The following is a 14,005-nucleotide window of genomic DNA, read 5'->3' on the forward strand; positions in this document are numbered from 1 at the left end:
ATTGACTAACAAATGTTGAGGGGAAAAAAATGGAACAGACTACCTAATGCTTACCAAAACTGTATATACGTGAGAGGGGGTCATGATAAATTATTATAATGAAATTCATGTGCTCTAAGACAATATTGATATTTAAACTATTTAAATCTGAGTTTAAAAGTCACAAGATTAATTAGCTCACATTTCAGAAATGACTCTACAATCTAAATTTCTCACAAGCAAGTCAGGTTAATGACACCAGACTCTGCTATCTTCAATGGATAAAACAAGAGATTGACTCTTACGTTAAATTTTCTTCTAGTGGTTATACATTTAGTACCTTCATAAGCCATAACTAACAGACCCAGGATAAGTTAAATCCAGAGCCTATCTTTAGCCTCCAGAATGGCCCCTCCAACCCCAGATCCATGCAAGAACACAAAGCCAGGGGGTAAACTAAAAAAAGAAGAGATTGTTTTATTGTGACATTTATGACATTGACCCCTTGTTGACAGGAATGACCGAGGGTAATCTTGGCATATTGCACATGCTGTGATGAAGGATGCACTGGTGATCCTCTGGCCACTGAGGCTGTTTCCTGGTCCTCCCAGACCTCTATGCACGTGTGGGCCAGTCACAGAAATTTCATTACCACTTGGTGTATACATTTAACAAGTCTTTGGTCTTAATAAGCACCATTACAAACCCTCACATTAAGGGCATTATTATTCTAGTTTATAAATGTTTCAATGATAAAAAATAGCACGATTACAGTATACACACACTTAATTTACATGTAATGTATTATACTCATAACTGAGATAAGCTACTGAACTTTGGTTGATTGAAATTAATGAAGTATTGGAACTGAATATTTGTAATTTGGTTTCTAAGTTGTGTAAATATTACAGTGCATTTATAAATCTAGTTTGAAAATTGACTAGCACCAAATAGATATCATAAATGGCCAACCTAGTACTTGTATTTGGAGAAGCAAAGTTTACAAATTTGCAAAAAAAAAAAAAAAGAGTAGTCCATCAATTGAAAGCACATTTCTGTACGTTTGCTGGAAGGATGGCATGTCAGCATAAATGGCCAACCCCCAATGGAAATACATGTCCCAGTTTTCAAGAATCAACACATATGACAAGGTAGCTTAGCTACACACACAAGAAGCCTGAGAAAGTGGTTGTTTTGAACTAGGGTAGTTACCTGTACCTTGCTTTGGGAATACAAGAATAGTGCTTATTTATACAAATTTACTTGGTGAAAGATTGTACCTATGATATGATGATTCTGATTGGGGGAAAATATAGTTCTACCTATCTATATTTGTTTTTCTTTTAATTATTTGGTCTCTGGATGGTGAATTAATGAAGCAAAATCTGGATTTTCATCTTCAGATTATCACCCAGTTCACCACTGAGGTAGTCTTTGTCATATTTGTCTTCTAGCTGGTTAAGTTCTTTCTTTTTATAAAGCGGAGTACTACTGATTTGTAATGAATAGGTTCCAGCCACTGGCTTCTTTTTTGTGAAGTGGAGGTAGCTGATCCCTTCCTTTTGGTTGATTTTAAAGAAGCCATCTTCATTTCCAGATTTGATCAAGTATCTGTTGTGATTCGTCAGAGTCGTAAGAGCTGGAAGGAGTTCTAGGATTCGAACCTTGTTACTAACGTGGGAAATATTGAAAGCAAAGATGGCCGTCTTCTCAACATCCCAACTTGCAAGGCTCACATTAGCTTCTGTCTCAGACTGATCCTGGGAAGACACAGGGCAATGTGTTAAACACAATGTACCTATGCCGCTTAGCTCTCAACAGAAAAGAAAAAGTGACTCAAACGTCACACTAATACGATTTTCTGCCTTATGCTGCAGACACAACATTGAAAACACACATTCATAAAGCACTTTGTTTAGACCACAAATGTATTAAATTGGCATATATTTGTAATATTTGAAAATATTAGCTGATGTCAGGAAGAAAGGCAGGTCGAAATCATTTGTATCTGGAGGTCTCAAAGTGTAGACAAGCTGCATCAGCATCACCTGGGAATTTGTCAGACATGCAAATTCTCACCATCACCCTAGACCTCCTGAATCAGAAACCCTGGGGATGTCTCCCAGCAATCCATTTTAACAAGACCTAGTAGGTGGTTCAGCTGCACACTCAAGTTTGAGAACCACTGTTTTAATGGATTATTTTCTTTCCAAAGACTTATCTCATTTCTTAAGCGACAACAGATGGGTTGCAGCAATAATACAAAGAAGCAGACTTTTCAATTTGGTTCGCTGATGCAAAACTATCCCCTCCGAAGGACACACCTATGAGCCTACTTCCTGACTCTGATGATCTGCTAAATTCAATGCTTTTTACCTGGCTTCTTTCTTGCCTCTATGGGACCACATGTGCTGGATTCTATGGGCCTGGAGCCAGAGGTATGGGTGAGTATCTGTGCACTTCTGAGTTGACTGAAAGGCTGCAGCAGCTGTAGGCAAAGGAAACCAGGCTGCTTCAGCCCCACGTTATTTTTGTCGGCAGGCCAAGTTCCCTCACTCCACATGGCTCTTTTCAGTAGAGGAGAATCTAGCTTTCAGAACTTGGCGTCCCTATGTAGGGAGCACCATGTCACTTCGCTGTTCTGCCCACTTGCTGTCCTGGATCTCAGACCTTATCCTTTCAGCAGACTTTGGGTGGGTAGTTGACTTTTTTTTTGGCGAGACAGAGGAAATGAGCAAGTATGTGAAAACCTTCAAATGGTCACTCCCGAAAAGCAGCAAGAAACTCCAGAAAGCCCCACAGCCTCTTATAAAATGCAGCCTAGAGCTCAGGGAATGTCTGGAGTGTCTCTCTGGGGAGCTTTTTCACACTTTGGAGCATCCTCGGAGGAAACCACAGGAATCTAGTAAGGCTTTGCACAATAGGAGGAATCAGGAGAAATGACCTTCTGACCCACCTCGATATGGGAGGCATCAGTTTCATTTGCGCTTCTCCGTTTCCTGCCCCGTTTGGGGTAGCCATTGATCTTGCACTCGTAACAAGCCTCTGGGGAGAGTGAATTGTCATCCATCTCACCACTGACAGGTGGCTCTGGGTTTCCTCGGCCCATGCCCATTCCAGAAACACAGTGCCTGCAGCAGAAGGGGAGCATAGATGCTTTTCATTAGAATGGGAAGACAAGGTAGGTGGTACAAGAGTTCTGCTGAAGCCCGGTCCTGGTACTTGTGAGATACAGCCCTTGCTTGTCCACTGGAGGATGAGCTGGTTCTGAGAACTACGTTGAGAGGTCTTCTGTTTGGCCTCTAATTCCCAGTTGCTGGGGTGTACTGATTTCTTTCTACTACCTATTGAGACCCTGTTTTGCTTATTTATTTATCCCTTAATTCCCAAACCTCACATGGAAGGCCTTTTGCACTGGGGAGGAGACACAGAATGGAAACTAGAGAATGATAGATGTGGGAGGCCATGCAACTTGGGAGGCTAAATATAAATGGCTTCTCTTTATGAACCAGGCTCCATGGGAGTGAGCAAGGTGTGAGACATCACTGCTGAGTTTCTTGCATTCTCCCACTTCCATAATTACTCCTCCTCACTCAAGCTTCCGAGCTATGGCTCCTATTCCTTCACGTTTCACTTTTGCTGATGCTACTGAGGATAAGAAGAGAGCTCCAGATGGTAATGAAGGTTAATGTAGTAAACTATGAAGATGTGCAGTATATAAAATGCATGCATCAGGGCTTGCCCAACTGTGGGAAACTGTTTCAGTCATTCAAAACCACCAGGGCCACTGGCTCTGACTCATATGAAGGCGGATAAACAAACCCATGCCCAAGAGAGAACTAGTGCGGTTGTTTTTCTTTGCCTTTCAGTTATCAAAGCCAAGTTATGGAGGGAGGCTTGAATGTTTCACAAGTACCTTGTTTTGTTATTCTGCTTACTATTTCTGAGGCCACTTGGAATGTGTGTTTGTCAAGCTCCTCTTTCCAAATGTGTTGAAACATGTGAATGGTCCTTAAAAGAATCTTTATCTGGGGGCAGAGTCCACTCTAGTGATTCAGAGAGGCCAAAACTGTTTTAAACGGGTAGATTTCTAATAATGGGTCATAATGTAGACCAAACATTATTTATCTGTTTTTCTGTAATAGCTGATCTGCTTTTTAGAACTCATTTTCCTATATACCCTTGGGATTCAAAATACGTTGGCAATGAACATAATATATTGAATTTCAAAGCAATTTACAGGTTCCTACCAATTCTCCCAATCTTTCCAGGGCTGAATACATTTTCTTTCCTCTTTATCTCGCAACATGAAATATGTAGAAACAGTGCAATGGATGAAATGATAAATGCTCATCCTATGTGTGTATGCACATGTGTATACATTCACACAATGAGGACATTAGGAGGTAAACTCCGAACCCGCAGGCTTCGGTTCCTTTCTCAGAACTCCTTTCCAGTATTTTCATATCCCAGGAGCACCACTTATAAGAAGTGTGACTACAAAATCCCACTGGCCAAAAGCCAGTTTAGAGTGTCACAATTTTTGCTGGGAAAAAATGGTTCTGGCATTAAACTATAAAGAATGAGTCTACTGAGAGCCAGACACAAACATCTGGGAATTTGTGTCCGAATGCTGGCATTCTGTGTGCTTCTCACGAAACATTCTGCTACCTACCCGGATCCAAACGAATCCACTGGTGTCTGTATGTCAAGAAATCAAAGACATTAATAATTTAATATGAGTGTGGATGTGTGTGGGGGGTGTGTGTACATGAATATGGGGGAGTAATAATGTGTATATATATTTAATGTCTATATGTTCCTAATTAAAAAGTTAAAATGTGCACTTTCTCTCAGGATAGCTAAAACTAGGTATACACCCAACTCCAGATTAATTCAGCAGGAAAAAAGATCCAAACTTTGAAAATTTAACAGTAAAGTTCTAAATCATTTAGTAAAATAAAAATGTCTTGCCTGCCCCAACTCTCACACAGACATACCTATAATTTGATGAAGTTTTTTTTTTTTTTTTGAGACGGAGTTTCGCTCTTGTTACTTAGGCTGGAGAGCAACGGCACAATCTCGGCTCACCGCAACCTCCGCCTCCTGGGTTCAGGCAATTCTCCTGCCTCAGCCTCCTGAGTAGCTGGGATTACAGGCATGCGCCACCATGCCCAGCTAATTTTTTGTATTTTTAGTAGAGATAGGGTTTCACCATGTTGACCAGGATGGTCTCCATCTCTTGACCTTGTGATCCACCTGCCTCGGCCTCCCAAAGTGCTGGGATTACAGGTGTGAGCCACCGTGCCTGGCCTGAAGTTTTTTTTTAAGAAAAATAGTGTTTCAATTCTCATACCTAATGTACCTTTGGTCATATTTAATGTAAATTCAAGTTTGAAATGTAAAATATAATTTAAAACCCTAAATGATCTCCAACCCAAAGGGATATCTTTCACTTATCCTAAGAGGAGCTAGATAGAAAGGCACTTTAAGTCAAGATGGAATCCTGCCTGCCCCAGGAGAAGACTGGATCATTAGTGTGCAGGGTGAGCCCAGTTCTGTCACTGGTTGGCAGAGAAGTGCATTTACGGAGAGATGAATCGCCTCACAACAAGATGTGAAGATTGAGACAATGAGATCGAGAAGTCATATAGTGAGATATCTACAATGTAGTGTCATTACTTTGATGTTTCCAGAAATCCAGATGCTTCTTTCAAATGAAATAACCTAAAACTTTTGCCAAGCTAACTGCAATTAATTTTAGGATTACAAGAAGCACAGTTCTCCTCCACTAGAACAGGTAATTTTGAGTTCAGTATACTTAATTATATTACAAATGAGAGAATCTCCAACCAGGACCAGAAGAAGTAGTGCTTACCCTTGGCCTATGCGGAAGTAACCAGGTGGGCAGCCACACAGGTAACCGCCCTCAGTGTTGGAACAGCCATAGCTGCAGGGGGCCTGTGAAGAGCCACATTCATTGATGTCCTGGCATCCTCCACTGAACTGCTCATACTGGAAGCCAGCGGGACACATGCACTTGTAGCTCCCCAGAGTGTTGTGACAGGAGGCTCCTCCACAAATGTGGGCACTGAGGCATTCATTTTCATCTGCAGGGAAAACAAGAAGCAGCATGTGTGGCAGCAGCCAGTTTTCTATGGAGGACACGATCTGACCATTTGTTGTTGGCCAGCTGGCCCTCAGCTAGGCTCTCAGGAAGGTAAGGCAGGCAGAGGTGGGTGGGTGGGGAGAGCAACAGCAGAGAAAGATGCGGGCACAGATGTGGCCTCTTTCTTTGCTGTGAGTAAACATGGAAGATGAGGTCAGATGCACCGGGCAGAGGGCATTAGGATGGCATTCTGAGGACAAGCCGACTCCAGTTCTCATCAGAAGTCAACACTGGTATATTCCGCTCCATGTAAACATCTGGTAATGAACCAACATGGTGCTGGTCTGTAGCTAAGATTTAGGGTTCAAGATGGGAAAGAAGGAATCTTGCAGTTCTTTGCACCCTTGCTTCACAAGCGCCCAGAGAGAAGATAAATATCCCAAAAGCAGAAACCAACCATTTTCCCCGAGCCTGCTTTCCCCATCGCCTTATTTCAGGATGTGCTGATCTGGCAAGGGTTGAGATCCTGCCCGAAGTGTCTGCCCCACTTGGATTTCCTTTTCAAAAATCTGAAAAAGCCCCCAGGTACTTGTTCTGGGGGATGAATAGTGCCTTCTGGTATGTCTGCTCCCATCACTGAATCAGCCCCTTCCTTATTCAAACCAGCCTCCTGCCCAGAGTGTCTGAGCCCTGTCTAAAACTAAGTGTGGCTGGAAGAGATTCGGTGCAGACTTCACGAGCAGTAACTGGGGAAAACCCACAAGAGAGACAGAGGCTGCAGGACTGGATACCCACAGGGACCTGCCAAGTCTGATGCTTAGAAGCAGGAAAAAGAACTCTTACTTTAAAAAATCAACTAGAAAGGAGAAAACCATAAGTTTCTCATTATTTCTGATTTATAATTTTTGGAAGTCTCCAACATATTTTTGTAGACCTGCCTTTGCAGGGCAGGTTGGAAACTTGCTGGTTAGACATTTCTTAATTGCCATAGCCCATTTTCAGGCACATGTTCATTTGAATGTAGGGAGATTGGCCTTCCCTTCACTTAGCGGATACCCACTTCCTGTGGAAGAGAGGAAGGGGAAGGGAATGAATGTTTATTAGATACCTAGTATATGATAGATAGGATATAGTTATTACCCATTCATTTCCTTAGCTTTCCTAACAATTCTGAGAAAGGTGTTATATTCTGTTTTACAGCTGAAGAAAGTGAGGCTCAGAAAGCCCTTCCAAGATCTCACAGCCAGCAGGAGTGGGGCAGAAATTCACAGCCAGGTCAGGTGGACTGCAATGGCCATCCATGTGCTTTCCTTTATACCACAGTGCCTCTCTAGAGACGCTCCCACATTTAAGCTGGTGTTTTTTTTCTCCTATAATTAGTTTACCTTCTTTGCTAAGGTAGATTCATTTATAAATAAAATTGTTTCTCAAAAAGCTATATTTTTTAAAATTAGAAGACAGGTAGATGAAGGGGGGTGGGAAGGATGGATGCTCACTTGTATATATTTAGTAGATATTCACATTATCTTCCTCCCTTCCATATCTCCTTCTTTCCCACCTTATTTCCTTCTCTCCTTTTGTTCTTCCTTCAGTCCTTCCCTCTCTTTTTCTCTTCCTCTCTCCCTCCCTCCCTTCTTTCCTTTTTTCCCTTTCTCCCTTCCCGTTCCCTCCTTCCCTTCAGCTATAGGTCTATAACCTTAACTCTGGCTGTGTGAACCTTTTGTATTCAACAACCTTCAAATCTCCACCCAAGGTCACGTAGGCTTCAGGACTCCTAGAAATAACAATTTTCTCTTTCTCGTTCTTCCCTTTCTCTTTCTGTGCTCAACACATTGTCTGTGTTCTTTGTCCTTATGTTAAAGTGAGGATGAGATGTGCAGTAAAGAGCAAGAGAAACCGTGGGCACCAAGCTCCATGTGAAACAGAACGATGAAGAAAGCGTATTTACTTCAGTGGAGGGAACGCCTCTGGGCTGATGTCTTCTTGCCCCTCCATGTCCATCCTCCACCTTCTCCACCCGCTCTGGGCCCCAGGTGGGTGATCTATGGAACATGAGCAAGCTCTGCTCCCCTGTCCTCCACTTCTGGTTGGCCTCAGCCATCTGATTCTTGCTGGGACCTTGACTAATAAAACCTGTAAGGCGTGGGTATATGAGGGGGAAGACTTGTCATTCTATAACTTAGAATTATTCTGTGTTTTTTCCTCCAAAGGGCAGAAGGAGGACCAATGGTGAGAAATTAGAGGGAGGAGAAGTGATTTTTTTAAACCAATAAAAGACATTTCTAAGTATTAAAAGCTGCCTATAGATAGACTGGGCTATCCTGGGAGAAAATGAGTGCCCTTTGAGGTGGTATTTAAGCCAAACTGGGATAAACAAGGAACTTAGAGAAGGATTTATATATTAGGAAAGAGGGAAGACTAGATCTCTAAGGTTATTTTTAACTTTGAGCATCTATTTGTGTTACTACAAATATCAAGAGTTCTCCCCCGCCCCTTTCACACTCTTTTTATTTTACATTTTCCCCCCTCCCCGAGAATTTAATAGTTTAAATTAAACTTGCTTATCTAGGTTGGAGAGGTGGGATAGAGTGGAGCACAGATTAAAATAAGAAATTGGCAAATATTCAGTGTTTACAGTTTGAAAATAGCATGATTTTGCACTCGCCCTTCTTATCAATATACAAATGCCACGTTTTGGTTAACATGTTTTTCACTTTTCCTGACCTTTTTCCTCTCCACACCCTGGAGCAAATGACTCTACCAGGAGTTTTTTTAAAATCCCAAATATATGTTTGATTCTTCAGTCGGTACTTAGTTGAGGGTTTTGTTCGTTTCATAAAAAGAGACAATTCAAATTTTATCAAAACAGCATTGAAGTCTAAAAACCACTAAGCAGATGGAAACCCACCACTCTGTCCTCTAAAATCAAAGGCTTCAGCATCCAGTTGCACTGTACATGATTAGCTGTGGCCTTAAGGGAGTATGACAGGAAAATTCACAAATGTAGGATGGGCTTTCCTTAACGAAATTTCTTTATGGCAAAATGGGTCGAAACTCCATCTATCTGCAAGCTGAATTTTTTGAAATTTACTTCTTGAAAACAATGAAATCAGTGGCCCCCTTACCCCAAAGAGTAAACTTGCAGCCATCTGCGAGTGAGGATCCAGGGAGGACTGGTCTAAGAGATGTGCTCTGTTTCTAGTGGTTCTGGGAAGCTATTTTAGCCCAAGGCAATGCTCATTCTAGATAACTCTAATTCTCAAGATTTATGAGGGCAAATTGGCATTTGGAGGCATTAAGAACCCCAAACTACTTCTGACTTCTAAATGAACTTACTTTTTTAGTGTCCAGCCAGATGACCTTCACGAGACCCAAGCAGAATCCCTAGGAACCTAGTTCATGGCCTGGTCACCTCTACTATCCTCAGACTGAAGGTAGGAGGAGGAGGATAAGGTACAGGAGCAACATACCTTTCCTCTCTTACGTTTTTTCACACAGTTCCAGTGTTATTAAAGGGACCTACATAATGAGAACAGATACGCTCATAAACTGGGTACTGAATCAACAACGTTCACTCTGGAAGTTCTGTGAACAATGTCAGAAACTGGTGATTAAATCCAGGACCTCCCTGAGCTGATAATGAACAGACATTTTTATTAAAACCAGATAGCTGGCCAGAGACTTGTGCAGTCTAACCTTCTATAGCACAGAGGACACTTTAGTCAACCCTACGTGCCACTGCAAAACTGTGTCTTGTGCAGAATCAAACTGGATAAGAAAGATAATTTTGATAAATGAAAACACACCAAATATGACCTCATCTGCATGAAAGTGAACCATTGCAATGCCAAGCCTGCACCCAGGAAGCAGTAATTCTTTGAGTTTTTACTGAGGAGGGCTCTGTACCTAATAGGTTGTCAATTAGAAAAGGTTATCAAAGCACCAAGCTTGCAGTGGCACTCCAGATGCTTGGAATGAAAAAAAACAAGTGAACGTGATACTCGAAAGGCAACCCTACATCAGAGTGTTAAGAGTTGTGAGAGTGAGCTGAGATGGCGCCATTGCACTCCAGCTTGGGCAACAAGAGCAAAATTCCATCTCCAAAAAAAAAAAAAAAAAAGCGTTGTGGGTTCCAGTTCCAGGCATGTCACAAAAGACCTGGGCAAGGACATACTACCATTTCTTCCTGGACTTCTAGGTCCTTATCAGTTAAACAAAGTACTGAGCTGAATGGCTTCCGGTAACCCTCCAAACTCAGATTGTTTGGATTCTCTGATGTGCATTATGAGTTATTTTCCCATGACATTGTAGAACATCATTCCAATTTAATGAGAGAGTCTGCAACTCTCCCTTGAAGAACTTAGCAATCTTGAAAAAAAAAAACCCTTGTCGTGTCTGCTGCTTGCACTCTGTCCCAAAATGTGTAGAGCGGAACAGAACTCCTTTGGCATCTTCAGGCCAAAAGTCACTCAAAACAGCCTCTGGCTGGCTGATATCTTTCAATCATAAGTAAGGTTTTTTGACCCCTGATGTGAACAGACCTCAAGTGTGGGCTGGTGACCAGCAGTGCAGCAGGAGGCTGGAGGATACTGGTGTCAAGAAGTGCCTGGGGTATTTCATTTCAGATGCTCTCGAAGCACCCTCTATCACGATAGTTTTTCTTTCTTTGGTGTTTTGCAAAAACTGTTCTTTCCCTGGGTTTCAACCAGGTCAGGGCAAATTTAAATGAGCATTAGTTGCTTCAGTAACACATTTACAGCTTCAGAAAGAAAGCAGTGTTTTGCTTCATAGGAGCTGATAGCCATGCATCTTGAGAGTGAGAAGTTACTTGCCAACACACTGGTTCCACTGGTAGTGCTGGAGGTAGCCCTGGGGGCAGCTGCACCTGTAGCCCCCGATGATGTTCTGGCAGCCATGCTGGCAGCGGTGGTTACCCTCACACTCGTCCACGTCTGAAAAAGAAGCAGAAGCACCATGACGCCACCTCCACATCACTCTGAAGCCACATGTATTCTAATGAGAAAGCTAGCCCTGACACATCCTACACATTATTCTGCCACCAACAACTTCAAGAATATCTCTTCTGGAACTGCTGTTAAGTCAAAGGAGAAAACCATTCAGAGAGCCCCGGCAATATCTACAAATAAAAATGATTAGGAAATTAGTGCAGAGCCCAAAGTACTCTCTGGGACAGCTCTGTAAGTTATTTGTGTTTGCTTTTTTTTTTTTTTTTGGTGTGTGCCAGAATTAGAAATCAAAAGGTGTCAAAAGCCACAATCAGCTCCTACAAATATTATTTAAACTTTTAATTAAATGTCTTCAGAAGAGCTATTCCTCATATGTTTACTCTACATGAGCGAAATCCCTTTATGGCTCTGGACGCAGTGACCAGAAAATTAATGAATCAAAGTCAAGAATCTGCCAATTTTTCTTGACTGACTTATTGTTAAATTAAAAACTGAGCAGAAAAGGTGTTGTTATCCTTAGGAAAGGCATGTGTGTGAGATACAGGCCCTGTGCACACTATTTTAGGGATGGCTCCCTGGGCTCAGATCTGCTATCTCATAGAGGCTGATGGTGAAGGTACCCTAACTACAAAGGCCACCTCCACAGGGATTCACCAGCTGGATCGCAGCTGAGGTCTCTACCCACCTTCACAGCTGGAGCCAGTCTGATCAAGTGAGAATCCCCGCTGGCATTCACAGGTGAAGCTTCCAGGAGTGTTCTGGCAAATGCCCTTAGACCCACACAGATTGATGTCAGAGGTGCATTCGTTGTTATCTATGAGAAGCGGTAGAAGCAAAGAGGGGTTAAAATTCCCTAAAGCTCTATTTTATCATTTAAAAGAAACTTAGAAGGATGACTCAGAAAAGGCCAAATAAGGCCAACAGCTCTCCACATCCAGGTACAGGTGTGTGTGCTCACACATACACACACTCATGTACTTCTTTGAACTTTCGTTTTCTTATCCCAACAGCAGAGGAAATAGAAAAGAATCGCTATGTTCCATATAGGATTCTTTCCTCTCCCACTCACCAATGCAGGCGGTATGGTGTTGGGTAAATCCAGGAGGACATTTGCACGTGAAGCCACCGATGGTGTTAACACAGAGGAACTGGCAGTTGTGTTGCTTGGTGGCACACTCGTCAAGATCTACAAGAAAATGCAAGATAGGCATTTGAACCAAGCCAACAAAACGCGGTCAGAGAAGCCACCTCTATGAAGCAGCTCCAAGTTTTGATTTCGAAGTCTGAGATGACCCTGACCAGAAAGAAGGCACGGCAAATGCCAGGAAGGGACATAGGGTATTAAGGTCTGAATGATAAAACAAGGCATCAATTTAGACATCCCTCCCCTCAAAAAAATATAGAGATCTTTGGGGGATCCAAGAAAGCACAATTCTAATTGGAGAAATGCAGGAATTCCTCAACAACGGAATTTCCAATAAATCAGGGCATTTTAAACAAATTTTATAATGAAGTAAAAGAGAAATGAGTCTGCAAATTTTTCAGAGCATTGAAAATACCTATTTAAGTTGAAGCAAAGAGAAATGTCAAAGCTGGAAATGATTTTGCTGGCTTAGTTCTTTTCTGTTTGCCGTTTTTAATCTACTCAAACAAAGTCATCGAAAACAAAATCTGATTCCTTTAGTTAGGGATTCTTCGTAGGATAAAACATAATTGAGCAATCAGAAAGGAAACAAAACAAAGGCAAAATTCACTCTGATAGCTAAAGGCACTTCAGTAAAACTGCCTCCAGGCTGGGCATGGAGTTTCATGCCTGTATTCCCAGCACTTTGGGAGGCCGAGGCAGGCTGATCACTTTGAGCTCAGGAGTTTGAGACCAGCCTGGGTGATATGACAAAACCCCATCTCTAGTAAAAGTATAAAAATTAGCCAGGCGTGGTGGTGCACGCCTGTAATCCTAGCTACCTGGGAGGCAGAGGTTGCAGTGAGCTGAGATCGCGCCACTGCACTTCAGCCTGTGCGACAGAGTGAAACTTCGTCTCAAAAAACAAAAAACAAACAGCTGCCTCTGGTGTTCATCCAACATTATTTTGTACATCTCAGTAAAACCTTCTGCTTTGACTGGCCTCTTTCCTCACTGCCTCAACTCCTAGCTACATTCTCAACTCCAATGTTACTTCAAAATAGCAAGAGATAAAACATTCTGTCTCGTTTCTAGCTGAATTTTAATGATAATTTTACAATTGCTGCATATTCAGGAATAAACATTCGTGACCTTATTTTATCACAGATTCAACCATTATACCCCCACCATCTGCACAACTGTGTTGGATCTAGCTTTGTCAGTGCTGGCTTTGCCAGTGACTGCTTCCACTCCACAGGGCCAGTTCCTGGCTAGAGTAACATCTGGAGTGGACCTACACTCAGAGATCCTCTCCAGACTTGTCCTAGTGACGGCTTCTCTTATAATGCAGCCTGTCCTATTCTTTGCACTGCTGAGAGCTCGACTGCTATGTACTCTCTGTTCAGCTTTCTCAGAGCTTGTGGATTGGCCTTTCCTGTATGCGGCCCAAGGAGCTTTGCTGGAGCATCATCACACATTTGCTGAAGCTCATCTGCAACAGGTGAGGAAGATGACTCAGTGATTTCTTCTAACACTGCTTCATGAGTACAACACAGGAAGAACAGCAGCACTCGTTCTTGCCTGCAAGAACACCCTTCCTCCTCTTCTCTCCTCTAACCTGCATCCTACCCATCTCTCATTGGGGATGTGCTGCTCCCACAGTCCTCCCAGGGCCACCCTTCTGGTGTCTTTCTTCTCAGTGTCCATGGTGTACTTATCTGCACCATTCATTTGATATTTAGTAATATAAACTAAGTAAGTGGAAGAATTTGAACCTTATGAGAACAAATAGGAAACAGGACAAGTTGTGAGTGGGTATGTAAAAAT

General features: G+C 42.3%; 1 protein-coding gene across 2 annotated transcripts in view; it reads right to left on the bottom strand.

The window, feature by feature from the left end:
- Positions 1 to 431: 431 nt before the first annotated feature.
- Positions 432 to 14,005, bottom strand: part of FBN1 (fibrillin 1) — a 234,630-nt gene continuing 221,056 nt past the window's right edge. For both annotated transcript variants that reach the window (XR_013520968.1, XM_009005406.5), the window contains 6 exons: positions 12,125 to 12,241; positions 11,741 to 11,869; positions 10,921 to 11,040; positions 5,858 to 6,089; positions 2,936 to 3,110; positions 432 to 1,739 (listed from right to left, as the gene is read on the bottom strand). Coding sequence is in view for 1 of the 2 variants with exons in the window: in XM_009005406.5 (XP_009003654.3) it covers positions 1,350 to 1,739; positions 2,936 to 3,110; positions 5,858 to 6,089; positions 10,921 to 11,040; positions 11,741 to 11,869; positions 12,125 to 12,241 (1,163 nt within the window). In the remaining variant the exon portion in view is untranslated. The remainder of the gene's footprint in view (positions 1,740 to 2,935; positions 3,111 to 5,857; positions 6,090 to 10,920; positions 11,041 to 11,740; positions 11,870 to 12,124; positions 12,242 to 14,005) is intronic.

The sequence above is a fragment of the Callithrix jacchus genome, chromosome 8 (genome assembly GCF_049354715.1).
Source record: "Callithrix jacchus isolate 240 chromosome 8, calJac240_pri, whole genome shotgun sequence".
Taxonomy (NCBI): Eukaryota; Metazoa; Chordata; class Mammalia; order Primates; family Cebidae; genus Callithrix; species Callithrix jacchus.